The 26,083-nt window shown below is 37.3% G+C and overlaps 1 protein-coding gene across 1 annotated transcript in view; it reads left to right on the top strand.

Moving 5' to 3' along the window:
* LRPPRC (leucine rich pentatricopeptide repeat containing) overlaps positions 1-26,083 on the top strand; it is a 112,780-nt gene that overhangs the window by 21,999 nt on the left and 64,698 nt on the right. Inside the window, exons 8-14 of the mRNA XM_032239444.1 lie at positions 226-370; positions 685-830; positions 1,083-1,188; positions 1,270-1,377; positions 12,065-12,183; positions 15,420-15,513; positions 18,555-18,621. Of these exons, the coding sequence (XP_032095335.1) occupies positions 226-370; positions 685-830; positions 1,083-1,188; positions 1,270-1,377; positions 12,065-12,183; positions 15,420-15,513; positions 18,555-18,621 (785 nt within the window). The remainder of the gene's footprint in view (positions 1-225; positions 371-684; positions 831-1,082; positions 1,189-1,269; positions 1,378-12,064; positions 12,184-15,419; positions 15,514-18,554; positions 18,622-26,083) is intronic.

Raw genomic sequence — 26,083 nt, 5'->3', positions numbered from 1 at the left:
AGTAGTATTTATGGAGAATTACTATAGTTTAGTATCTTGAGGCTGATATATAACAGTTACTGTTGAATTAGAATATTTCCTGTTTTTTAAAAGAAGTCCTAAACCTTTAGGTGGTATTTTTTCCTACGTTTTTGAATCTTGGTATTTTAATTTATTTAGCTTTAATACTTAAATAAAAAATACTGGTCTCTAACTTGGTCTTCTAATTTCTGGAATTCTCTATAGACTCTGGAGAAGGTGCAGCAGTCTGAGCTTTACCTTATGGACCGTGATTTATTGCAAATTATTTTTAGCTTCGCTAAAGCTGGGTATCCTCAGTATGTCTCAGAAATTTTGGGAAAAGCTACATGTGAAAGAAGATATATTCCAGGTAGTTTTTAAAAACCTTTATATGATTTTTATAAAAAGCTGAATTGCTATTCCTATATGATGGAAAGGACATTTTCTAACAATAGGCATTGCGGGAGGTAAGCATAGAACTCTTAAAGTCAGTTTAAGAAGCCAGAAAACATGAGTTAATGAACACATGGGGTGATTTGATTTGCTAGTGTTTCATTGTTGTTTAGGCAGATATATCCTTTTGATGTTTGCAATTCTTACTTTGTCTTTAGTATCAGTGAATTGGTTGCAGTGTAAAAATATTGTTCAGTTTACTAACAAAAGATGTCTTTGTTTTCTTCCCAGATGCAATGAACCTCATCTTACTTTTAGTCACTGAAAAGTTAGAAGATACAGCGTTGCAAATTCTACTAGCGTGCCCTGTATCAAAGGAAGATAGTTTAAGTGACTTTGGCAGTTTTTTTTTACGACACTGTGTGACTATGAATACGGTATTCTGTCTACTTTTATTTTGTAGGCAGTGTAGTTGGCAGTGAATTAAGATTCTTTAAAATATAAGAACATTTTTGAGATTAGACCAGTTGTAAACATTATAACAACCTTGTTCTTGTGTTGCAAGATTTTCGGGTAGAAAGAGGATGCGGGGTCTAAATTGCTCATCTCAGAAGTGATAGAATATTTGCAGCAGGTCAAATGGTGGGATGTTTGCCAATCCAGCTAATGTGGTGACTTTTTTCCCACAGCCTGTGGAGAAGCTAACAGACTACTGTAAGAAGTTAAAGGAAGTCCAGATGCACTCCTCTCCTCTGCAGTTCACCCTCTCTTGTGCTTTGCTAGCCAATAAAACTGGTACTACAATCTTTTAGTTAAAGCCAACCTAAGGAACTTTTGCTGAGTTAGCTTTGTGATATATTACGATCTCTCTTTCAGATTTGGCAAAAGACCTAATGAAGGCTATGAAGGAGGAAGGCTTTCCTATCAGAACTCACTATTTCTGGCCATTGCTAGTTGGACATCAGAAGGAAAAAAATGTTCAAGGTTAGATTTTGCCTTTTACCAATTTGTAATGGTTCAGAGAGCCAGTATGATAGTTTGCACACACATCTAATTGCATTCTGTGGAAAAGCATACTTCATCCTGAGTAGTATGAGAAAATGGAATTGTTTTAAGTCATAATAAAGTATTATGTGTAAGCATTTTAAAAAACAAAACATGATGGATTTTTTTATCTTAATTTCATTTCTTATTTCCTCTCTGATCTTGATATTCAAACTTATGAGTGGAGTTCTAAGCAGTTCATTATTTTTAAGTTCTTTAAAAAAACTCTTTAGTTCTTAATTTTACAGATAGTGTTTGAAATCAGATTATCTACCTTTAATAAAGATAAGGTTGTATATAAAATCAGGTTCATGAAAACAAAAAGTGTAGCCATTTTCTTTGTGGGCCAATCTATTTCTTCTTAACTGAGCTTAGAATAATAGGAAAGGCAGGAAAACTTTTATTGCAAAATGAGTGCTCATGACCTGACAGCCTACTGATTGAAGGACAGAAATGTTCAGTCTTTCAGGTTCTTAAGTACGTCTAAGCATTTAGCATACTTTTCCCTTGTACACATGGGATGTCTATAGGATATGAATAAGAATTGAACAAATATTAAATTTTAGAGTACAGTATCTAATTCTTTGGTTTGCATTATTGGTAATTCAGAAAGAGTAGTCTCATAAAAAGATGCTTTTAACAGAAGTACTTTCCCCTTGGGGAAACAAAAAATGGTCTTTTTGATTTTATCTCGAAGTATAATGTGCTTTAGAATGAGATGCAGAATTGTTAGTGTGACATTGGGTGACAAACAAAATGCACAAACAACAAAAAAAGTGCTTTTAGCAGACTTTCATATTGCAATTTTATTTTAAATATACAGCTGTCTTCTGGTTTAAATGAAATAGTGAAACAAGTATTCCCTAATTGTTTCTGGCTATAAAAGTCTCTAAATCCTTTTTAGAAAAATCTTTGTGAAAACAATATGCTAGTTTGATTAACTCTTTGTGTATCCTCCAGTTCTGAAAGCTCCACAAGGTAACCTATATCCCAGTGTTTTTGAACCACAGAAAGTTTACATCATTCTCTCAAACTCTTTGGACATGTTAGTATTGTCCACCTTTACACAAGTATGAACATTCTTTTGGTACCAGTTGAAATGTTTGTTCATCATGTTAATGTGCTTTCTGCAACCACGTCACAATTGAATTGGTTACTACATTTTTACTACTTAGTAAACATAAAAGAATTAGGTAATTTCTTTCTATAGCTATAGTAGTTGAAATAGTAGAAAACGGGCTTTATCTCCAATCCACCTTTTCTTAGAATCTCAGAATTTAGATTTTAAAGGTACCATATTGAAAGCTGACATTACGTGAATGAAGGAACTGAGGGCCACACAGACATTCAGTGACTGGCCTTAGCTTCCATGTCTAGCTGTCATTAGGCTGGGATTAGAACGAAGGTTTCTGTCCTCCTTTTTAAATATTCTTTTTTATATTATAACCCTTCCATATTCAACTTTTATAAGTACTATGCTATGTTTATTTTCTAAAAATTCTTAGCTACTGTTTAAAAAATTAGATGCCAGTTTTTACATGAAGAACATTGCTAAAAGAGATAGCTGAAGTTTTTAATCGATGAAGGTTTTTTCTGAAAAAATATAAAAGCTTATGCTTTATTGAGAAATGTGTTCTGAGTGTGCAAGACATTGTCAGTTGTTTTACAGTTTTGAAAAACAATATATTCTCCTTTGCAGGAGGTCCTGAAAGATAGTAAAGTATGTATTCCACAGTCTTCTTTTATGTAACAGGGAAATAGCTGTATGTATTCTTTGTAGTTTCTTTAGTATAAGGTAAGAAAGTAGCATTCTTATTAGTGCAATGAACTTATTCTTTGTCCAGTGAAAGTCAGATAAACTGCAGTGATGGAGGATGTGCTGGGTTTCATAAGGAATAAATAAAACTCTTCAGGAAATCAAAGATATTTGGAGGTCAGATAAAGTGGAACCAGGAGTTTTCAACAATAGGATAATCAAGTTTCTTTTTTTCAAAAAAAAAAAATATATATATATATATATATATACTTTCTTTCTTTCTTTTTACTGTGACACAGCCTCAGGAGGTCCTGAGGGCATGTGCCCTGGATAATCAAGTTTCTGTTGAATTTTTCTGGCTGCAAATTTAGCCATCACCAGCCTCCAAGAAAGATATTTATAATTACTTCCTCATGGCTTATCTTATTAGTATTTATCTCTGTGGCACAAGTGGAAAAGTTGTCACTTAGAATAATGCATTTTTAGCCAGTTGGCCTAACTTTTAGGAAATAACCTACAGTGAATATGGATCTATATCCCTGGGTATATTTTGAAAACATAAAAGTAAAAATGTGAAAAGGGTAAAATACATAAAGAAGGGTTGATCAGAAAGCCTCAATGCCAGTTGAGTGAAGTGGCTGAATAGAAGAAAGTTACTTTTCTTTTCTTTCTTTTTTCTTTTTGAGATGGAGTTTTGCTCTTGTTGCCCAAGCTGGAGTGCAATGCATGATCTTGGCTCACTGCAACCTCTGCCTCCCAGGTTCAACCGATTCTCCTGCCTCAGCCTCCTAAACAGTTGAAATTACAGGTGTGTGCTATTGCACCTGGCTAATTTTTTGTATTTTTAATAGAGATGGGATTTCTCCATGATGGCCAGGCTGGTCTTGAACTCCTGACCTCAGGTGATTCACCCACCTCGACCTGCCAAAGTGCTGAGATTACAGGCATGAACCATTGTGCTCGGCGGAACTTTTAAAAGAGAAAGCAATTGCCTCCTGATAAAATGAGTGCCCTGGGTAGAGTGTAAAATCCTGTGGAATGAAACAGTCATAATCGGTGAAAGTTGCTTAGGCAAATCATGTATCTTTCCTGATAGTTGTGGACTGTTTTAATTCTCATAAAGCTTTTTAAATGGAGACTTTCTTCTAGATTGAAAAACTTTCTTGTGGCTGTGTTGAAATATTTTTATTAGATTATTTAGTCTTATTTTAGATTTTCTAAGTTCACAGAGGTTTGGAATCTATTTATATCTAACTTAATATAAGATTATTTCAATCTTCTTGTTTTGAAAAGAAATGTGAATTGTATTTTTTATCAGAATTTATGTAGATAGATCAGTCAGTCACCTTTTTCCTTCTTACTGGTAAATACATCTCTCCTCCCATCTGACTATAGTTACTGAACAGAATATCTTTTTTTGTCTGCTCCCTCAGGCTGCCTGAGGAAGTGATTGAACTTACCTGAGCAGAAGGTGTGAATCCAGGTTTTCTTGAGCCTGCTTTAGTTTAAGGTAGAAGGATAATGTAAGTTGGAAATGCTAGCAACATAGATAATCTAAGTGAGCAGAATGTACTCCTCCTCCTGATAAATGTTATTGGAAAAAATTAAGAAATAAGAGAATGAAACATATTTCAGGCTTAGAATATGGGGTGAAGGGTTTCATATAAGAATAAGAATCTTTTAGCTATAGTCAATTTGGTGATCAGTTTTCACAAACATTGGAAAATCTATCATCCAAGAAACTTTTGAGGATTATGTATTTATTTTGATATAACTAAAAAAAATTAAGTTATTATTGCTACTGTTAGCGTTTATTTAGGCTGGATGTGATGGTTCATGAATGTAATCCCAACAATTTGGGAGGCTGAGGTAGGGGGATCAGGTGAGCCCAGAATTTGGAGACTAGCCTTGGCAACTTGGCAAAACCCTGTCTCTACAAAAAATATAAAAATTAGCCAAGCGAGGTGGTGTACTCCTGTAGTCCTCCCAGGCAGCCAGGACTACAGGAGGATTGCTAGAGCTTGGGAGGTTGAGGCTTCATTGAGCCTTGATCACTGCCACTGCAGTCTAGCCTGGGTGACAGAGTGAGACTGGGCATGGTGGCTCACACCTGTAATCCCAGCACTTTGGGAGTCCAAGGCGGGTGGATCACGAGCTCAGGAGTTCAAGACCAGCCTGGCCAAGATGGTGAAACCCCTGTCTCTACTAAAAATACAAACAAATTAGCCAGGCATGGTGGCGGGCGCCTGTAATCGCAGCTACTCAGGAGGCTGAGGCAGAGGATTGTTTGCAATAGCTACTTGGGAGCCTAAGGCAAGAGAATCACTTGAACTTGGGAGGCAGAGGTTGCAGTGAGCGCCACTGCACTCCAGCCTGGGCGACAGAGTGAGACTCCACCTCAAAAAAAAAAAAAAAAAAAACCATCACATACGGACAATTATTTAGTAGTTAGGGTTCTGCACATATTTTTTCCTTTAATTTTAGTAACCACCTTGAGGGTTAAGTGGGGAGCTTTATTATCATCATTCCTCTATTGCCAACAGGGAGCCACTGAAAATCATTATTTTTGATGGCAGAACAAACACTTGATCCCAGTTCCTTCTGATTCCAGGAAAAACATGTAGGTTTTCGTATTTTTTATAGTGTAACAATTAGGAGACTTGGTTTCTTATTCAACTTCTGCTTGTGATCTTGGAGAAATTACTTTATACATTTTTTTTTTTTTTTTTTGAGACGGAGTTTCGCCCTGTCACCCAGGCTAAGGTGCAGTGGCACAATCTCAGCTCACTGCATCCTCCGCCTCCCAGGTTCAGGTGATACTCTTGCCTCAGCCTCCCAAGTAGCTGGGACTATAGGCACATGCCACCACACCCAACTAAGTTTTGTATTTTTAGTAGAGACAAGGTTTCACCACGTTGGCCAGGATGGTCTTGATTTTCTGACCTCGTGATCCACCAGCCTCAGCCTCTCAAAGTGCTGGCCTTACAGGCGTGAGCCGCTGTGCCCAGCCTACTTTTGTTAGATAAAGATTCATTGACGTTCTTTCCCCCACTTTAAAAAATTGACATGAACTGTATATATTCAAAGTGTACAAGGTGATGATTTTATATACAGGTACATTGTATCCTGATTATCATAGTCAAGTTGATTAACAACCATAAACATTAACACCCATAGTTAACCATTTATATGTGTGCCTTTGTGTGCATGAGTGTGGTGAGGACACTTAAAATCTGTTCTTTGACCAATTTCAAGTAAACAATACAGTGTTATTAACTGTAGCCACCACGCTATACATTAGACCCATAGACCGTACTCATCATGTTAACATAAATTTTGTCCCCTTTGACCAATATCTCCCTCATCCTATAACTGCTGTCCTACTTTCTGTGTCTGGCTTATTTCACTTGATTAGTTGACTTCTAAAGGCATTTCAGCCTTATTTCTGTAGAGAAGCACACCCACACCCTGATTGAAACCTGATTAGAGTTTGACACACTGATCTAAGCCAAGTGGTAATAGTGAAATTATTTTTGTTCAGGATGTTATCGTTCTGTTGTCCTCAATCTTGCCCTAAGAATTTAGACCACAAGAATTTCTTCCATGCCTATGAATAATATTTCAGTTCTTGGACCTTTACTTCATCCATTCAATAGGCGTAGACTATTATAGGTCAGAAAATTATTCTATTCATTAAGTGCCTTGACACATATTACCTTGCATAGTCCATGGGTGGTAGTTAGATTTAGCGAAGCAATATGTGTAAAGGTGTCTAGAAGGCACAGTTCATGGCATATTTCCATTTCTAGTGTGTAAGCTATGAAATTTTGGCTTAGAAAGGTGTGCAACTTGCTTAGATTTACATTGCCATTAAGTACCAGAGCGAAAGGGGAGAGCTGGATCTTTAAACTCCAAAGCCCTTTTTTTTTTTTTTTTTTTTTTTTTTTTTTTGGTCACTTCACCAGAGTATCTCACCAGCAACTTAGCTATTTACTTTAAGCCTTGGTCCTGAAAACAATTATTACTGGTCAGAAAGGACACTGAGGACATTAGATTAACACAAATCTGTTACTAGGAATTCAAAAACAATTTAGCTCTGTCCTTTCCTCAGGTGCTTAGTAATTTTTTCATATAAAGAAGAGCACAGTGAGATTTGCCATCTTTTATTTTAGTTATTAAGGTTGTTAGTAGTGATACCCAGTGAGTTATTAGAGGAATAGTTTAAATTTTGTTTATAAGTATTGCTAGGCCTCTTTGTACAGTGTGGATCAACCGTATATGCATGTTCTCGTAAATTTCAATAAGCACATGCTTCGTTTATTGGGATTTTAAAAAACATTATTATTTGAGACGGAGTCTCACTCTGTTACCCAGGCTGGAGTGCAGTGGTACAATATTGGCTCACAGCAACCTTTGCCTCCCAGGTTCAAAAAATTTTCCTGCCTCAGCCTCCCCAGTAGCTGGGATTGCAGGTGTCTGCCACCATGCCCGGCTATTTAAAAACGTTATTATTAGGCCGGGCGCGGTGGCTCAAGCCTGTAATCCCAGCACTTTGGGAGGCCGAGGCGGGTGGATCACGAGGTCAGGAGATCGAGACCATCCTGGTCAACATGGTGAAACCCCGTCTCTGCTAAAAATACAAAAAATTAGCTGGGCATGGTGGTGCGTGCCTGTAATCCCAGCTTCTCAGGAGGCTGAGGCAGGAGAATTGCCTGAACCCAGGAGGCGGAGGTTGCGGTGAGCCGAGACTGCGCTATTGCACTCCAGCCTGGGTAACAAGAGCGAAACTCCGTCCCCAAAAAAAAAAAAAAAAGTTAGTTATTATTTTTGCATCTTGAAAAATACATTTAAATCTCTAAGATTTGAGAATAGGAGGTTATTCTTCCCAGCCAACTTTACTGAGGTATGAATGATAAATAATTGTATATCTAAATCTGTGTCTCTATCGTCTATCTATATGATAAACAACGTGTCTTTTTGCAGACAGGGTCTCACTCTGTCAGCCTTGACCTCCCAGGCTCGAGATTTTCCCACCTCAGCCTCAGTGGGACCACAGGCACACACTACCATACCTGGCTAGTTAAAAAAAAAATTTTTTTTAGTAGTAGCAGGGGTCTCTCTGTATTGCCTAGGCCGGTCTTGAGTTCCTGGGCTCAGCAATCCTCCTGCCTTGACCTCCCAAAGTGCTGGGATTACAGGCATGAGCCACCTCACCTGGCTATGTTTTGATACATGTACATGTTGTGAAATCATTACCACAGTCAAGCTAATATATCCATTACCTCAGCTAGTTACCTTTTTAAAAATTTTCTGTTGGCTGGGTGTGGTGGCTCATGCCTATAATCCCAGCACTTAGGGAGGCCGAGGCAGGTGGGTCATGAGGTCAGGAGTTCAAGACCAGCCTGGCCAATATGGTGAAACCCTGTCTCTACTAAAAATACAAAAATTAGCCGGATATGGTGGCACACGGTTGTAGTACCAGCTACTGGGAAGGCTGAGGCAGAAGAATCGCTTGAACCCGGGAGGTGGAGGTTGCAGTGAGCCAAGATGGTGACCCTGCACTCCAACTTGGGTGACAGAGCGAGATTCTGTCTCAAAAAAGAAAAAAAAAAAAAAAGAAAAACATTGTGGCCAGAAAATAATTGAACTCTCAGTAAATATCAAGTATATAGTACATTGTGTCCAGAACTTATTTACCATATAACTGAAAATTTCTATCTATTGACCAGCATCTCTTTTCCCTCACCCTTCCAGTCCTATACTAGAGTTCTTTTTTTTTAAGATTCCATATATAAGTGAGATGATCAAGTATTTGTCTTTTGTATCTGGCTTATTTCACTTAACATGTACTTCACATTCTTTCATGTTGTTGCAAATGACAGGATTTTCTTTGTTTTTTTTTTTGTTTGTTTGTTTTTGTTTTTTTTTTTTTGAGACGGAGTTTCGCTCTTGTTACCCAGGCTGGAGTGCAATGGTGCGATCTTGGCTCACCGCAACCTCCGCCTCCCGGGTTCAGGCAATTCTCCTGCCTCAGCCTCCTGAGTAGCTGGGACTACAGGCACGTGCCACCATGCCCAGCTAATTTTTTGTAGTTTTAGTAGAGACGGGGTTTCACCATGTTGACCAGGATGGTGTTGATCTCTTGACCTCGTGATCCACCCGCCTCGGCCTCCCAAAGTGCTGGGATTACAGGCTTGAGCCACCGCGCCCGGCCTTCTTTGTTTTTAAAACTGAATAATATTCCATCACCTGTTGATGGCATGTTTCTGCATCTTGGGTACTGTGAATAATGCTACAATGAACATGGGTGTGCAAATGTTTGAGATAGTGATTTTATTTCCTTTGAACATATACTCAGAAGTGGGATTGTTGGTAATTCTACTTTTAAGTTTCTCAGGAATCTCCATACTCTTTTTCATGATGGTTGTACCAATTTACATTCCCACCAACAATATACCTGGGTTCCCTTTCTGTACATCATCACCACTGTCTAATAGCTTTTGACTTTTTGATAGTAGCCATTCTGGCAGGTGTAAGGTGATATCTCATAGTGGCTTAAATTTGCATTTCCCTGATTAGTAATGTTGAGCATCTTTTCATAAACCTGTTGGTCATTTTTATGTCTTTGGAAAAGTGTGTATCCAGATCTTTTGCCCATTTTGTTAATTGAATTATTTGGGGTTTTTTTGACCTTGAATTGTGTGAGTTCCTTACATATTTTAGATATTAACCTCTTATCTGATATGTTGTTTGCAAATATTTTCTCCCATTCCATAGGTCGCCTCTTCATTTTGTTGTTTCCTTTGCCATGCAGAAGCTTTTTTGTTAGGATGTAGTTCCACTTCACTATTTTTGTTTTAGTTGCCTGTGCTTTGGTCTCAAATCCAAAAAGTCATTGTCAAGACCAATGTTTTCTTCTAGGAGTTTTATGATTTCAGGTTTAAGTACTTAATCTATTTTGAGTTGATTTTTGTGTATTGTGTAAGATAAGGGTCCAATTTCATTCTTATATCCAATTTTCCCAACACTTTTTTTTTTTGAGATGGAGTCTTGCCCTGTTGCCCAGGCTGGAGTACAATGGCATGATCTCGGCTCACTGCAGCCTCCACCTCCTAGGTTCAAGTGATTCTTCTGCCTCAGCCTCTGAAGTACTTGGGGCTACAAGGCATGCACCACCATGCCCAGCTAGAGAGAGAGAGAGGGAGAGAGTGTGTGTGTGTGTGTGTGTATGTGTGTGTATTATTATTATTTTTGGAGACGGAGTCTTGCTGTGTCGCCAGGCTGGAGTGCAGTGGAGTGATCTCGGCTCACTGCAACCTCCACCTCCCGGGTTTAAGTGATTCTCCTACCTCAGCCTCCCGGGTAGCTGGTACTACAGTGTACACCACCACACCCAGCTAATTTTTATATTTTTAGTAGAGAGAGGGTTTCACCAAGTCAGTGAGGATGGTCTCAGTCTACTGACCTTGTGATCTGCCTGCCTCAGCCTCCCAAAATGCTGGAATTACAGGTGTGAACCACCATGCCCGGCCTTTTTTTTTTTTTTTTGAGACAAGGCCTTGCTATGTTGCCCAGGCTGGACTTGAACTCCTGGGCTCAAGCATTCCTCTTGCATCAGCCTCCTGAATAGCTGAAACTATAGGTGTGTGTTACTGCCTGCAGCTCCAACACCATTTCTTGGTGTCTTTGTCAAAATTAGTCAACTCTATGTGTGTGGGTTTATTTTTAGATTCTCTGTTCTGTTGCATTGGTCTGTTTGTCTGTTTTTAGGCCAGAATTAAGTAATTTTGTGTATAATGAACTGTTTAAAGTTAAAATATTCTGATTAATAATCTAAATTGTTAAAAATTATGCTTTTTTTTTTTAACATAATCTAAATTTTATCTAAAAGAAATGTGCTCTTATTTACAATGTAATTTGACTTGCCTGTGTCTTTCTGTACTCAGTGGGAATTTACTGTCAATTATTTGTGCTAGAGTTCATCATGTAACAAATTTGATGGAAATGCAATTTTTCTTTAGGTCTCTAGTAGGCCAGAAACAGGAACTTTAGGGGGAGTTTTAATAATGTGAAAGTATTGAGGCCAAAGAGAAGTAAGTTTTTAAAAGGAAAAGTAAGCATGCTTTTTCTTTTTATTAAGCTGTAGCCTCTGTCAAGTTAGGTGACACCTGAGTAATCTGACAGTTGTCTAGAATTAACTGGGTCTATTTGAAGCTCACTGTAGGTCTGAAAACATTAAATGACCTAATTTATAAGAAGTTATTAAAAGAGAATTTTTTGAGTTGGAAATGAGATGGAGAAAACAACTTACAAGATTTTTAAGTTAGTTTTCAATACAGTTAGACAATAATTCATTAGAATCAATTGTTCGCTATTCATTTTTCATTCTTACATTGTAAAATATGAAGTCAGAAGTTAGTAACAATTAGGGAACTTTTTACATAAGCACTTAATTGAAAACATGTTTTGAAACCAGTCCATTCTCTTTGCAGCATTTCTTCTGGTCAAGTTAGTTTTCTATAAGTCCATCATTGCTGTATAATAGCAGTGATGTTTTATATGCACTGTTGGGGTGCCAGAAATGTTGGGCACATTGCTCAATTGTTTTAAGTTTCTTTATACTTTTAATTTCAAGGATACTTTTCTTGGAATTCACTGTTTCACAGAGTTGGATGAAGAAAGGAGGAGTTAATTTTTTTTTGTCATTATATCTCACAGTTCTGTTGCTTTTCTGCCTTCTCTTTTAGACAAACCAATTGCGGAGTAATTTTCTTACATTATGATTCAGAAAATAATTGAACTGAACTTACTGATCTTTTGTTACTTTATTCCAAGTGCTTCATCTCTGTGCTTTTACATTTTATGTTACAGGTGTAATTGAAGTCCTCAAAGGAATGCAAGAATTGGGAGTACATCCTAATCAGGAAACATACATAAATTATGTGATTCCATGCTTTGATAGTGTGCTGTCAGCACGTGCCATTTTGGAGGTGAGTACAAGTGTGGTCTTAATTTAATAATTGAAGAGACTATCTTTCCTCCTTAATGTTTTGTGGACACACACACACACACACACACACAAGTTATCAAACTGAATACTAAAAATGGTCAAATCTATATACACTTTTCTAAAGCTTTGTAAAAATATTAGTTGCTTTTGCTCAGAAAGGCAAAGCAGCATTTTTCTTGTATATTAAAAAGAGACAATATGCCAATATTGGGAAAAATTAAAACAATATTTACTCCTAATCCCACCCTGAAATGCAACTGTAATTTTCATTTATAAATTAGATTTTATTTTATTTTATTAAAGAAACAGGGGATTCAGTATGTTATCCAGGCTGATCTTGAACTCTGGGCTTAAGCAGTCCCCCTGTTAGCCTCCTGAGTAGCTGGGATTATAGTCATATGTCACTGTGCTCCACTTCAGTTTTCACTTTTTGAATACTATTTTTTACTTCCATAGGAATTTTCATAAATGCACTAATACTATATATACTAGTCTTTCTCTCTCTCTCTCTCTCTCTCTCTCTCTCTCTCTCTCTGTCTTTCTCTCTCTCTTTATTTTAAATCCAAACCTTTGTTTCCTACCAAATACTTCTGGTCCCTACCAGAATAGGCAAGCTGTTGATAAAGAGGCACATGAAGACGTTGATTTGGACAGTGCATTGGATCCTCAAGGGTTGCATTTTCCACTTTCAAAACAGAATGCCTAGGGCTGAATGTATAAGTTAAAGAAACAAAACAGTGCTGTGCCGTTAGGAACAAGATGGAAGAGCACCTAATACTAAGGAACATGTTGTTTAAAAGATGTTTCCTACACATTCACATAATGCTTGATTTTTCTAATAATATTAGAGTGTTTTTTCTTTCATTAAAATAATTACAGAATTACAGTCTTCTTAAGTGTTAGGGTTTATATCTTCATTGTCTTTACCTCTTTCTCTGAGTTCTTAGCGGAGTATTTTGAACTTGTATTATACATATTTTACTGTTAAAAAATATTTTTAAGTAAACTCCCCACATGTTCTTACTTTTCAGATGTTTTCTTTCTTTGCAGAAATATAGCTCCCAAATCCAGTGTCTTCTTTGTTACTGCTTTGGCTTTCTCACTCTTACCTTAGGGAAAACCAGATCTGTTCTGGAAACTTAGCCCAAATTTGGTTACATTCATCTCATCTCAACTATTTTGCCTTCATTGCTGGATTTCAGTAGTATTGAGTATTTTGGGCTTCAAAACAACTGCTCTGTTAAGTGCTTAACAGTACCCACAGTATTGATATGCTTTTTTTTTTTTTAATTTTGATTTTTGAGACAGAGTCTCGCTCCGTCGCCCACGTTGGTGTGCAATGGTGTGATCTTGGTTCACTACAACCTCCTCGGCCTCCTGGGTTCAAGTGATTCTTCTGCCTCAGCCTCCTGAGTAGCTGGGATTACAGGTGCCCACCACCACGCCCAGCTAATATTTGTATTTTTAGTAGAGATGGGTTCACCATGTTGGCCAGGCTGGTCTTGAACTCCTGATATCAGGTGATTAGCCTGCCTGGGCCTCCCGAAGTGCTGGCATTATAGGTATGAGCCACTGGGCCCAGCCTGATATGCTTTTTGTCTTCAGCTATACATTAAAAAGTACATTTTTTCATCAGTTTCCAGAAATTACATAATAAATGTTTGTTGATAAATTAGAGAATACAAGTAAGTGGTAGGGCTGTGCAGTCTGTCCACAGTTCCTGTCTTTATTGCTTAGCATGTATATTCTCTCAGATGTATACGTCGAGATATATGCTGGAGAAATCTCTTTTTAGCAAAAAAGCTAACTTGACAGAGGCTACAGTTTAATAAAAAGAAAGCGCATTCTTATTTTTCCTTTTAAAAAGTTACTTCTCTTTGGCTTAATTACTTTTACATTATTAAAACTCCCTCTAGGCCGGGCGCGGTGGCTCAAGCCTGTAATCCCAGCACTTTGGGAGGCCGAGGCGGGTGGATCACGAGGTCAAGAGATCGAGACCATCCTGGTCAACATGGTGAAACCCCGTCTCTACTAAAAATACAAAACATGAGCTGGGCATGGTGGTGCGTGCCTGTAATCCCAGCTACTTAGGAGGCTGAGGCAGGAGAATTGCCTGAACCCAGGAGGTGGAGGTTGTGGTGAGCCAAGATCGCGCCATTGCACTCCAGCCTGGGTAACGAGCGAAACTCCGTCTCAAAAAAAAAACAAAAAAAACTCCCTCTAAAAATCCCTGTTCTGGCCTACTAGAGACCTGAAGAAAAATTACATTTTTATTGTATTTGTTACATGCTTTTTCATTTGACATCTTTTCATAACAGTATTTAATTCCACAAAATATTTTTTTTTTTTTTTTTTTTGAGATGGAGTTTCGCTCTTGTTACCCAGGCTGGAGTGCAATGGCGCGATCTCGGCTCACCGCAACCTCCGCCTCCTGGGTTCAGGCAATTCTCCTGCCTCAGCCTCCTGAGTAGCTGGGATTACAGGCACACGCCACCATGCCCAGCTAATTTTTTGTAATTTTAGTAGAGACGGGGTTTCACCATGTTGACCAGGATGGTCTCGATCTCTTGACCTCGTGATCCACCCGCCTCGGCCTCCCAAAGTGCTGGGATTACAGGCTTGAGCCACCGCGCCCGGCCCACAAAATATTTTTTATGCTTGCATTCTGTTTCATTGTATGAGTATGCTATAATTTATTTTTTATCATTGCTTATTGTTGATTAGGTGGTTTTTCATATTATGCTATAATAAAATGATTCAGTAAATGTATTTGAGCTGAATTTTGATGCATATGTTTATATTGTTAAACAAATGATGTTGGGACAAGTGATGAGCCTCTCTGGGTTAAATTAAGTTAAATTTGATCCTGGTCAAACTACATGCCCCAAAATATCATGTTAGATGAATGCATTGAATTTTTATTTTGTCTTGAATGGGAAAATTGTTCTAGTGTCCTAAGTAGTAAACTCATCCTAGAAGTAAGGCCCTGTAAAGGCATCAGTATTTGAAGTTATCTGTATTTGAAGATAAACATTTAATTTGGAATGTTGGAATGTCATCTTGAAATTTTTGCTAAAATTCAATTACAGAACTTATGTATTTTTCTAGAAAATCAGAGAATATGGTGATTCAAAGAAACAGGAAAACAAGAACTTTTCGCTTATCAAAATATTGTTAGCTGAGATGTATTCTCATTGATATATGCTTTATCCCTAGGAAAATGGATTTCTGTCTGATAGTGATATGTTTTCTCAAGCTGCATTGAGAACTGAAGCAGTAAAGGGGAACTTAGACTATGTATTATCATTTTGTAAGTATGCAACATTAGCAGTAAACTTGATAGGTGTTTATTTAAGTTACTATTGAGGGGATGCAGGGTGGTTCACACAATGAAAGCAAGGAAGTTTTTAATATGTTTTATTAAAGCCAGACTGATAAAACGGTTTATGAGTTGAACTTGTGGATAATTTGGAAGTAATTTTAAAATTGTAAGGACATCAAATATTATATGTAATATGGTGTTAGAGTGAAGGTTGGACTGGAGATCCTGAAGACTTGGATACTCTTTGTAATTCGACCACTGATTATGTGACTTAGAACAGTTTTGCTAAACAGGGATAGTACTACTTAACTTGTGGGAGTTGTGAAAATCAAATGTGATACTGTTTCTGATATAATAGTTTTTTAAACTGTTGTTATAAAGACTTCATTAACAAAGATACAGCCAGTGTTTACTACAATTTTGAAATGCTTGGGTGCTTTATAATGCTCATCACATGTTGATAAAATTATCTCCATTGATAGATGAGGAAAGGCATAGAGAAGTTAAATGATTTGCCCAAGGTTAGTGATTTGAACCAGAAGTAAGATTTCAGACTTTATTCTTTTCACCGTACTGCATTTTATTTTATTTTATTTTATTTATTTATTTTTGAGACACAGCCTCACTCTGTCACCCAGGCCGGAGCGCAGTGGCACAGAGTCGGCTCACTGCATTCCTCACCTCCCAGGTTCAAGTGATTCTTCTGCTGCAGCCTTCTGAGTAGCTGGGATTACAGGCATGTGCCACCATGCCTGGCTAATTTTTTGTACTTTTAGTAGAGATGGGGATTTCACCATGTTGGCTAGGCTGATCTCGAACTCCTGACCATAAATGATCCACCTGTTTCAGCCTCCCAAAGTGCTGGGATTACAGGTGTGAGCCACTGTGCCTGGCCTGCATTTTATTTTTAATTAATTAATAAGACATTCTTAAGAGACCTTATTTTTTAACATGTCCATGATGTTACTTGACAGTTTTTTAGATCTTCTGAAAAGTGTGTCATTTACAAACAAAACACAGACATACATCAATTTTTACCTCCCTAAAATGTTAGCAGTTAACCTCTCATTAATATTATATTCAAATTGTATAGGTGGAAGCTTTGTACAGACCAGGTTATTGGTGTGTAGTACTTGTGCATGTCACTTGAAATATTTGTTGTAATATTGTAAGGGAAAGGCAAAGTGTCCAGTGTGAAAAATGGTGACTGTTGTAGTTTTTTGAGTCAAATATTGAGTATTATTGCCAGTTGCTGAGTATATTCATTTTGCCTTCCACTCGGTATAATATATAGATTTTCCATACTGACAAGAAGAAAACAGAGAAGCATTAGCAGAGGAATCTGGGCTCACTAGGTGGATCCATGAGAACTGCCTTTTCCTTTTATCATGTCATCCATTCCACTTCGTTGTCAACCTCTTGATTTTTCAAGCTTGTTTGTTGCTAAGGAAACTAGATGCTTTTTGTCAGCAGCCTTCCAGCTGAGATGGTTCTGGTCACCTTTTTAATGAATAAAAACTTGACAATATTCTGTGGCATACTATTTTGAATAGTATAAAAGTAAAATTTCAAGAGGTTGTGTATTAGATTTGAAAAAGAAAAATGCCAAGAACTTTGCCAAGTCTTTGAGCTTTCTCCTGTCAGTGCCTTCCCCTCCCTCTTTGATTTACAAGTCTTTGAAGAGCAGTTAGTTCTGTGATTGCTGGTATGTGCTTTAGACAGCTCATAGGAATACACTGCTGGTTACCACATCACAGGAAATGTCAGTAGTGGAGAAGAGTAAATGGATTATCTTGATTAAGTTTTGGAGTTGTAAGAAGTGTTTTCCCACTTGTGTTTGTAGGCATGGAAAATTAATTTGCTCACATAAAATTAAAAGCTGCTGAGAGGCATTTGGTTGTGTTCACTTTAAAATTCCTTGAGTGACTCAGTACAGGCCATTTTAAAAATGATTTTCAGATTTTCAAATGCTGTAAAAGCACTGAGAAACTTAGGCTTCTTGTTCAAGGAATGTAACAGCTGATCTAAAACAATTCTCCTTATGTCTGTGGGTTAATTTGTTATTTTTGAGGAGAGGAACACGTCTTAAAATGGGCCATGACTTTTCCCATGGGATTTTTCCTTTAATGAAATAGGTATCTTAACCTGCACTTAAACTTCATTGTCTTCAGAATTTGCTTCTATGAATTCCTCTCTAATCCTATCCATTTAGTATTATTCAGTAGCCAAATTACATTTTTAGTGAAAAGATTAACTCAATTACTTATAACATGGTCCTGTTTTAATACAATTGCAGGGAAAAATAAATTCAGGCAATGTCTCCTGTGATCTCATCCCTTACTAGTTTGGCAAGGGTTATGTGAAGAGTCAGTATAAGGTGTGATTCTTACACAGTGGCAAATCAGGCTTATAATGTCAGCATTGAAACATGGGAGCTTGTAGACTGTTAAATGTCAAAATGAGCAGTAGAGCACACAAATGCTCAGAAAAGTGAAAGATCAATATAAGTCAATTACATAACAGACGTATGACTTATTTTATTATTACTTTAGGTGGTTTGTCTTGTGTGAGTGTAGGTCACTGATCATAGTGGAAAATGAACTGAGGAAGTATGAATGGTTCAGTAGAACCCAGCGCCTCTCTGAGAAAAGATTGTCTTTAAAGAACAAAAGTCCTGTGGGGGATTATAGTCTCTGTCTTCATGGTGCTACCGTGTCTGATAACATACGGCCTCAATATGTCTATCAGGCTGACTCAGTGTGCTGGTATACTAGTAATTGCCATTTATGTGAAAGAGTATTTATAAATTTATTAGTTGTATATGTTCATGAAAATAAAAATACATTAAAAGGGTAGTTTACATTGCAGGTATATATTACTGTGTTGTCTAATTTTGTATGAAAACATTTTTATTTTTAAGGTACAATTTCCAAACTGAAAACCAAAAGGTAATACGTTTTCAGTTTGATAATATAGGGTTTTTTGGTTTGTTTGGTCTGAGATTTAATGATGGTCATTTTCTTTTACAGTGGAATCAAATACATCGCCTCTCTCATTGCAGTCTGTAAGAGGCAGCCTACTGCTAGGCTTTAGGAGGTAAGATGATGAACTTAAGTGTTCCTTGCCTGAATATGGACAATATCTCCCGTCCTTTTGACCTATTGCATGAGGGAAAATACAGATATTCTTGTCTTTAAATATACTTTCAGTTTACCAGAAATAACCTCTACCTAGTTCTTGCTTTTTTTTTTTTTTTCCCTTGTGAGATGGAGTCTCGGTTTGTCACCTAAGCTGGGGTGCAGGGGCTCACTGCAACCTCTGCCTCCCAGGTTCAAGCGATTCTTCTAAGTAGCTGGGATTATAGGCGTGTGCCACCAAGCCCAGCTAATTTTTGTATTTTTAGTAGAAACTGGGTTGCACAGTGTTGGTCAGACTGGTCTCGAACTCCTGACCTCATGATCTGCCCAACTCAGCCTCCCAAAGTGCTGGGATTATAGCTGTGAGCCACTGCCCCTGGCTAATTCTTCCTTTTCAGTGATTGAATTAAGTTTAGGCAGCCTTGTATCATCTTTTCCAAGAAATGCACACAGGTTTAGTAAAGATTCCAGGAAGAAAGTTCTGTTTGAAAATGGTAAGTTGGAGTTACAGACAAATTTGCATATGTATGTTCAGCTTATTAAATGCTTATTTGAGCATTTAATTACAAGGCGATTTTTATTCAGTATAGTATCAGTCTCCTCTTCTTTGAGCTCAGAGAATGTTAATGACCTTGCCCTTTCAATTTTGTTATTTTGAAAATAGATAATCATAAAGAAAAGCTAAAAGAATAGTAAAAGGGAATATTCCTGTACTACCCTTTTTTATTTTATTTATTTATTTTTTTAAGACCCTTGCTCTATCACCCAGGCTGGGGTGCAGTAGCACCATCTCAGCTCATTGCAACCTCTGCCTCCTGTGTTCAAGCAATTCTCTTGTCTCAGCCTCCAAAGTAGCTCAGATTATAGATGTCTGCCACCACACTTGGCTGAGTTTTGTGTTTTTAGTAGAGATGGGGTTTCACCATGTTGGCCAGGCTGGTCTCCAACTCCTGACCTCAGGTGATCCACCTGCCTCAGCCTCCCAGTGTGCTGGGATTACAGGTGTGAGCCACCGCACCCGGACACTGTACTACCCTTTGTGTAGATTTTCCAGTTGTCAATATTTTGCCCTGTTTACTTTCTCTCATACCCTCTTGCTCTACACAGAAAGTACACACACAATCTTTTTGGCCTAACCACTTGAAGTTATAGACATTATGACACTGGATCTTTCAGCATATTTCTCTTAACAATAAGATCTTCATCGCTATAATCATATCAATATCACTCTTAAAAATTAACAATACTATACCACCATGCTATATGTAGTCCATGTTCAGATTTTCCTACTTTAAAAAGTTTCCTTTATAGATGTTTTACTTTTTGACTGAGGAGTCAATTAAGTTGATGCATTGGATTTGATTGCTGCATCTCTTTATTATCTTAATTCAGAACACTTCTTTACCTTTTTTGTTTGTCTTTTGATAACACTGGGTTTTATTTTTTTAAAGACCTCAGGCTGGAATGTCCCCTCCACATTTTGTATTTGTCTGATTTTTTTTTTCTTATGATGAGACTCAGATTAAACATTTTTAGCAAGAATATTTCTTAGGTGATGGGCACTTCTTACATTGCATCACATCTACAGACATAAAGGCAGGTGTGCAATATTGATGCCATCAGCTAAGTCTGATCACTCGGCTAAGGTGGGGGTTCCCACATCTCTCTTGCAGACGCACCTCATCCACTTTGTAATTACTAAGAAGACTATGGGGTGATACTTTGAAATGGTGTCTACCCTGTGTTTCCATCACTTTTCCCTCCTTGGTTTTAGCAGCCATTGGTAATCCTTGTTGAACGGTTATTGGTAGTTACACAAGGATGTTTCTTTTTTTGAGACAGGGTCTTGTGCTGTCCCCAAGGCTAGAGTGCAGTGGTGCAATCACGGCCCACTGCAGCCTTGACCTCCAGGCTCAAGTGATCCTCCCACCTTATTCTTCTCAGCAGCTCGGACTACGGGTGCATGCCACCATGCCTGGCTGATTTTTAATTTTTTTTTTTTTGTAGAGATGGGATATCACTATATTGCCTAGGCTGTTCTGTTGAGGGAAGCAATGTAGAACAGTGATTCATAATTTTCTTCTTTTTTTTTTGACAGAGTCTCTTGCTCTGTCACCCAGGCTGCAGTGTACTGGTATGAACATGACTCATAGCAGCCTCCATCTCCTGAGCTCAAGTAATCTTCCTTCAGCCTACCAAGTACCTGGGACTACAAATGTATACCACCACACCCAGCTAATTTTAAGTTTTTTGTGGAGATGGAGTCTCACCATGTTGCCTCAGGTGCTCCTCCTGCCTCTGCCTCCCATGGTGCTGGGATTACAGGTGTGAGCCACTGCACCTGCCATCCTAATCTTTTTTGAGTCATAGATCCCTTTGAGAATTTGTTGAAAGTTACGGCTCATCTTTCCCCACAAAACATGCATGTTATAAAATTATGACTGTAATTTAATGGAATTCATGAAGTACTTTCCTTCCCCCTATGAAAACCCTTATCATGGAAGCCAAAATAAAGAGCCTGGAGTGTATCCTTCCATACTTTTCTCTATATAGAAGCAGAGACCTGTAAGAGGTCTTTGAAGTTTTGTTTTGTTTAAACAAAAGTACTATGTCATACTTTACATACTGCTCTTCATCTTTATTTTTCACTTAACAATACTTCATGGACACCTCTTGGTCTATGATATAAACCTAAGTGCTTATTAATATCTGGAGGGGATTCCATGGTATGGCTGTACCATAAATTTTTAATCACTCCCCTATTAATGGACTCAGATTGCTTCTAATTTTTACCACTACCAAAACAAAGTGGTGCATTAAATATTATGCCTGTATGTATGTGTGTTTGTGTGCACATGCATGCACGTGTATGTATATATATTATGTATATGTTTTCCCCCCTCAGTGGCTAGAGTGTAAAAAAGAGTCTTCTATTTCCAAGGGTATATGTATTCTTTATTTTAATAGTTACTGCCATACCACTTTCCAGAAAAAGTTGTACTAGTTCATACTTAGACTAGCAATTCACACTTCTATCAGCAATGTATGAGAGTACTCACTTCCCTGCAAAGTTAAACGTATTAGATGTTAACAATGCTTTTTAATTTTGGCCTAGCTGATGGATGAGAAATGACATCTCAGTGTATAGTTTTCAGTTTGCATCTTCCTTATTAAGCAGAGTTAGGACATACTTACTGGCCATTTGGATTTCTTCTTCTATGAAATACCTATTTAAATTCTTTACCAGTTTTCTACTAGGTCATACAATTTTTCTTGTCAATTTATAAGGTATTTCATTTGAGGGATATTTATCCACTATCATATGTGAAATACATGATTTTTTTTTTAACCTTGTAAAGAAATGAGAGAGAAATGTAAGGATAAGATCTTGGATAGTTACTGGAAGGAGTCAAAGGAGATTGTAGTTGGTGTTGCAAGCTACAGAGGTGTAGGAGAGTAGCCCTGTAGATAGAGGGTGTTGAGTTTGGTATTTGAAAAAGTTATTGAGGTTTTTTTTTTTTTTTTTAAAAAATAGAGATGAGGTCTGGCTGTGTTGCCCAGGGTGGTGTCAAACTCCTCGGCTCAAGTGATCCTCCAGCCTTGGCCTCCCAAAGTGTTGGGATTATAGGCATGAACCACCGGCCTGGGCATTATTAATCATTTTTAAGAGAAAAGTTTTGATACTATTGTATTGGAAGAAGCCCAGCTGGAAGCTCTGAGAATTTTGGTGTCTTTGTTTTCTTTTTAAGTGATGGGATTATATATGCTATAACTGAATTTATTCTTTCAGATTATTTATATTTATATTTTTGTTTGAAAATATTGGAAAATGGATTACCTTATCTTTGGTCCTTTCCGTATTTGTTAGCACTTAAAACTTTTAATTGATTCCTGGGTTTAAAAATAGCCATATATTGATTATTTTTTTTAACTTTCCGCTTTAAAGTTTGATAAAATTTTTAAATATGTTTAACAAAGGGGATGCTACCCAGGAACCTCCAGTGTTGGCACATTTGCAAAACCTTTATTCTGGACATAGTAAAAATAAGTTTAAACAGATTCCTTCCAGGAACATATTTCAACATGTAGGTCCTAAAACTGTATTGTTGGTTAATTTTTCTTATTGTAGATAAAGAAAAATTTTAGGTTGTAGTAACTTTGCATTATTCATAAGAATATGTGCATAATTCAGAGAACTTGTGTGACTACAGGTAATTTCTTTCTTTTCCTTCTACCCCAAAAACTACTAAAAATTCAAAATGTAATTGAGGCAATTGCAGTCCATTATCTTGGCATTAATGTAGCCAATGTATTTTTTGTTTGATGCCAAATTAAGTAGTATATATATTTAAAAATCCCTTTGTCAATATAGTTATTGAAACAGTCACCTATCGTGCTTCTCAGGGTCCCACTAGCAACTTTAGAGTTGGCTGAGTGACTAGGAGGAAACTAAGTACTTACTGGTATTGAGTTATAAGTCAACTGTGCCATTGCCCATAGAGCCAAGGTTAACTACCTGCAACCCCTACGAGGATTAGCTCATAAGAGATTCACCAAAAGTTACTCGTTGCCAAAAATAATTATTCAGAGTTAATCTGAAATCTAAAAAATTAAAGAACCTTATAATTAGATATCACAGTCTTTTAGCTAAACCTAAAGGAAATTTGGATATACGTTTTCATTGTTAGAATGCACATTTTGAGCCCGGGGGGCAGCTCACACCTGTATAATCCCAGCACTTTGGGCTGCTGAGACAGGAGAATCAGCTTGAGCGCAGGAGTTCAAGACCAGCCTGGCTCTTTGATTTTAACCCTTCCTGCCCTCACATGTGTTAGCTGAACTTTCTAGATTGCTGCCGGCATGCAGTGTGGTTATTCTTCTTGCCTAACACTATATTCTTAATTTGATTTCTGTTTTACATTGGAGGAAAGCAACTTGAATATGTCTGATTTTGCTCTGCCTTCAATATTATGTGAAATAAAATATTTTGTGGATTTTTTTTTTTTTAAAACCACAGTTTAGTAGGAAATGGAAATGAAATGCATATATGTTAGTTTGAGCTCTCAGAGATAACAAATATTATACAAAAAGAAGAAAATTGGGGAAGGATTGAAAGGGTTGGGAGGAATGTACATACATACATTAGGCAACTAGAGGAGAGGATGTGTTTAATAAAGTTAAAGCTGGTAAGATCATAGGCTTTTAGATAGAACTCATTTAAGTCTGAATTTTTCATTTTATTTATATTTTGTGTGCTATATGATCATGGCAAGCTAATGAACATTTCAGTGTCTCTGGTTTTTAATATGTACAGTGGAAAGAAGAATAAGTGGCTATACTGCTTGCCCTGTCTTTAAAGGAACATTAAAAATTTTTGAAAAGAATATTCTCATTTAGGAACCATTTGGGGGCTGTTCACAGTGCTGTATGAAATTTACAAAAGTACTTAGAGTTGTCTGAAGTTTGTAGACTCCTCTGTCTATAATAGCAGTAGAATGTTAATGTTCTTAATGATTTGGCAACATTTTTCTTTAAAATTCTGTTATCCTGCTAGAAAAATCTCACTTGAAAGCTGAAATTGGACCTCAACAGATATGGGGTTAACCTTTTCTCCAAACCTGTTCTTCAAACAGGAAGAAAAGTGTAAATGGAATTAGGTGTAGAGAAAACAATGTCTTTTCTTAAATGCTGCTTCCTCACAAACTTCATTTGGGTGTGGAAAGAGGAGAAGACGAGAATTTGTCTTTCCATTGTTAATATTAGAAAACAGAGATATTGTAATATTAATTAACTTGCCATGATCACATGGTGTCTAAAACGTAAATAAAATGTAGAACCCTGGCTTAAATGAGTTCTACCTAAAATTTGTTAATTTATCAAATAGCAAATGCCAAGGTTATAGCCAAACTGCCTGGGTTCAAAATGACTCCACTATTGTATCCCTTTGGAGAATTTGGAAATACAATTTTTTTCTTTTTTATTGTGAACTGTGTTATATATCCAGAGGCATAGCTAAAACTTAAATGTACTATATAAAAAAGATAAAATATGTGGTACCCACCGCTAAGACCAGGACATAAAATGTCAGTGGGATCCTAAAAGCCTCTTGTATGCTCCTTCTCAATCTTATGATGCCCTCGCTCTGTTGCACAGGCTGCAGTGCAGTGGCACGATCTCGGCTCACTGCGTCCTCCACCTGGTTTCAAGCAGTTCTGCCTCAGCCTCCTGAGTAGCTGGGACTACGGGTGGAGGATGCCACCACGCTGAGCTAATTTTTGTATTTTTAGTAGAGACAGGGTTTCACCATGTTGGCCGGGATGATCTCGATCTCTTGACTTCGTGATCTGCCCTCCTTGGCCTCCCAATATGCCACTTTTATATAATCACTAAACAATATATAATTTAGTTTTGAAAGACCTATTAACAAACAGAAACCTGGCAATAAGGAAGAAGCCACACTGCCAGGAAATATAGTCTGAATAGTCTCTGGGTTAGGGTCTAGCTTCAGTTTTCCTAAAAGTTTACAAAAGCTCCTTCTAGGGAAATCAGTGGGGAAGGTCACGTGTAAGTGAGTCCTGAGAAAGAGGATGAATTTATGTATTTGGGAAGTCTATGGCTAAATACTAGACATCTGGCAGAAGTATCTACAGGCAATTTAATGTGTTCTGCATCTAAATTCACTTCCTTAAACTTTCAGTAATATGTCAGAGTAGAACACTTCTGTGGGTGAAATGAATGTCCTCAGTCTGTCCAAGCAGCAGGGCATGAAAGGCAGAGGAAATATTTTATCATTACATGGTCAAAACAATACAGATAATGTAGGTCCATTGTTACCTTAGATTAAAAAAGAGATAGAGTGACAGGCACCTTGGTGGCGATGGCCCACTACCAAGGACTGGTTAGTTGCTTTCCTTCATATGGGTTCTCACTACATTTTCTTCCAGGAGATTCTCTTTTGTTCTTTTCTTCCAAGTTGAATCTTTTTGCTTTCTGTATCTAGTATTTTTCCTTTTTCTTAGTTTATTCTTTTTGTAGAGGACAACCTTCAGTAGCTTCCTGAGAAAAGCATATGGAAGGTAAATTTTTTGAGACCTTGAATATCTGTATTTTAGCCTCAGATACAATTGGTAGTTTGCCTACCTGTAGAATTCTGGGTTAGAAATAATTTGTAATTAGAATTTTGAAGGCATTGTTCCATGTTTTCTTTCTTTACGGTGTTACTGTTGAAAGATTTTAGCCATTCTGATTCCTGACCCTTTATATGTGACTTATTTTTATAGAACATCCTCTGAAAGTTTGTAGAATCTTCCCTTTATCACTATTGCTTTTACATTTAACAATTAAGCGACTTATTAATCTCTGGAAATTTGTAGTATCTTCATTTTATCATCAGTATTCTGGAAGTTTCTAGAATCTTCTGG

This window comes from Sapajus apella, unplaced genomic scaffold (genome assembly GCF_009761245.1).
Source record: "Sapajus apella isolate SASKATOON/1434 unplaced genomic scaffold, GSC_monkey_1.0 scaffold44, whole genome shotgun sequence".
NCBI lineage: Eukaryota > Metazoa > Chordata > Mammalia > Primates > Cebidae > Sapajus > Sapajus apella.
Note: the sequence above shows the minus strand (reverse complement) of the source record. Positions and strands in the feature narration are given on the sequence as shown.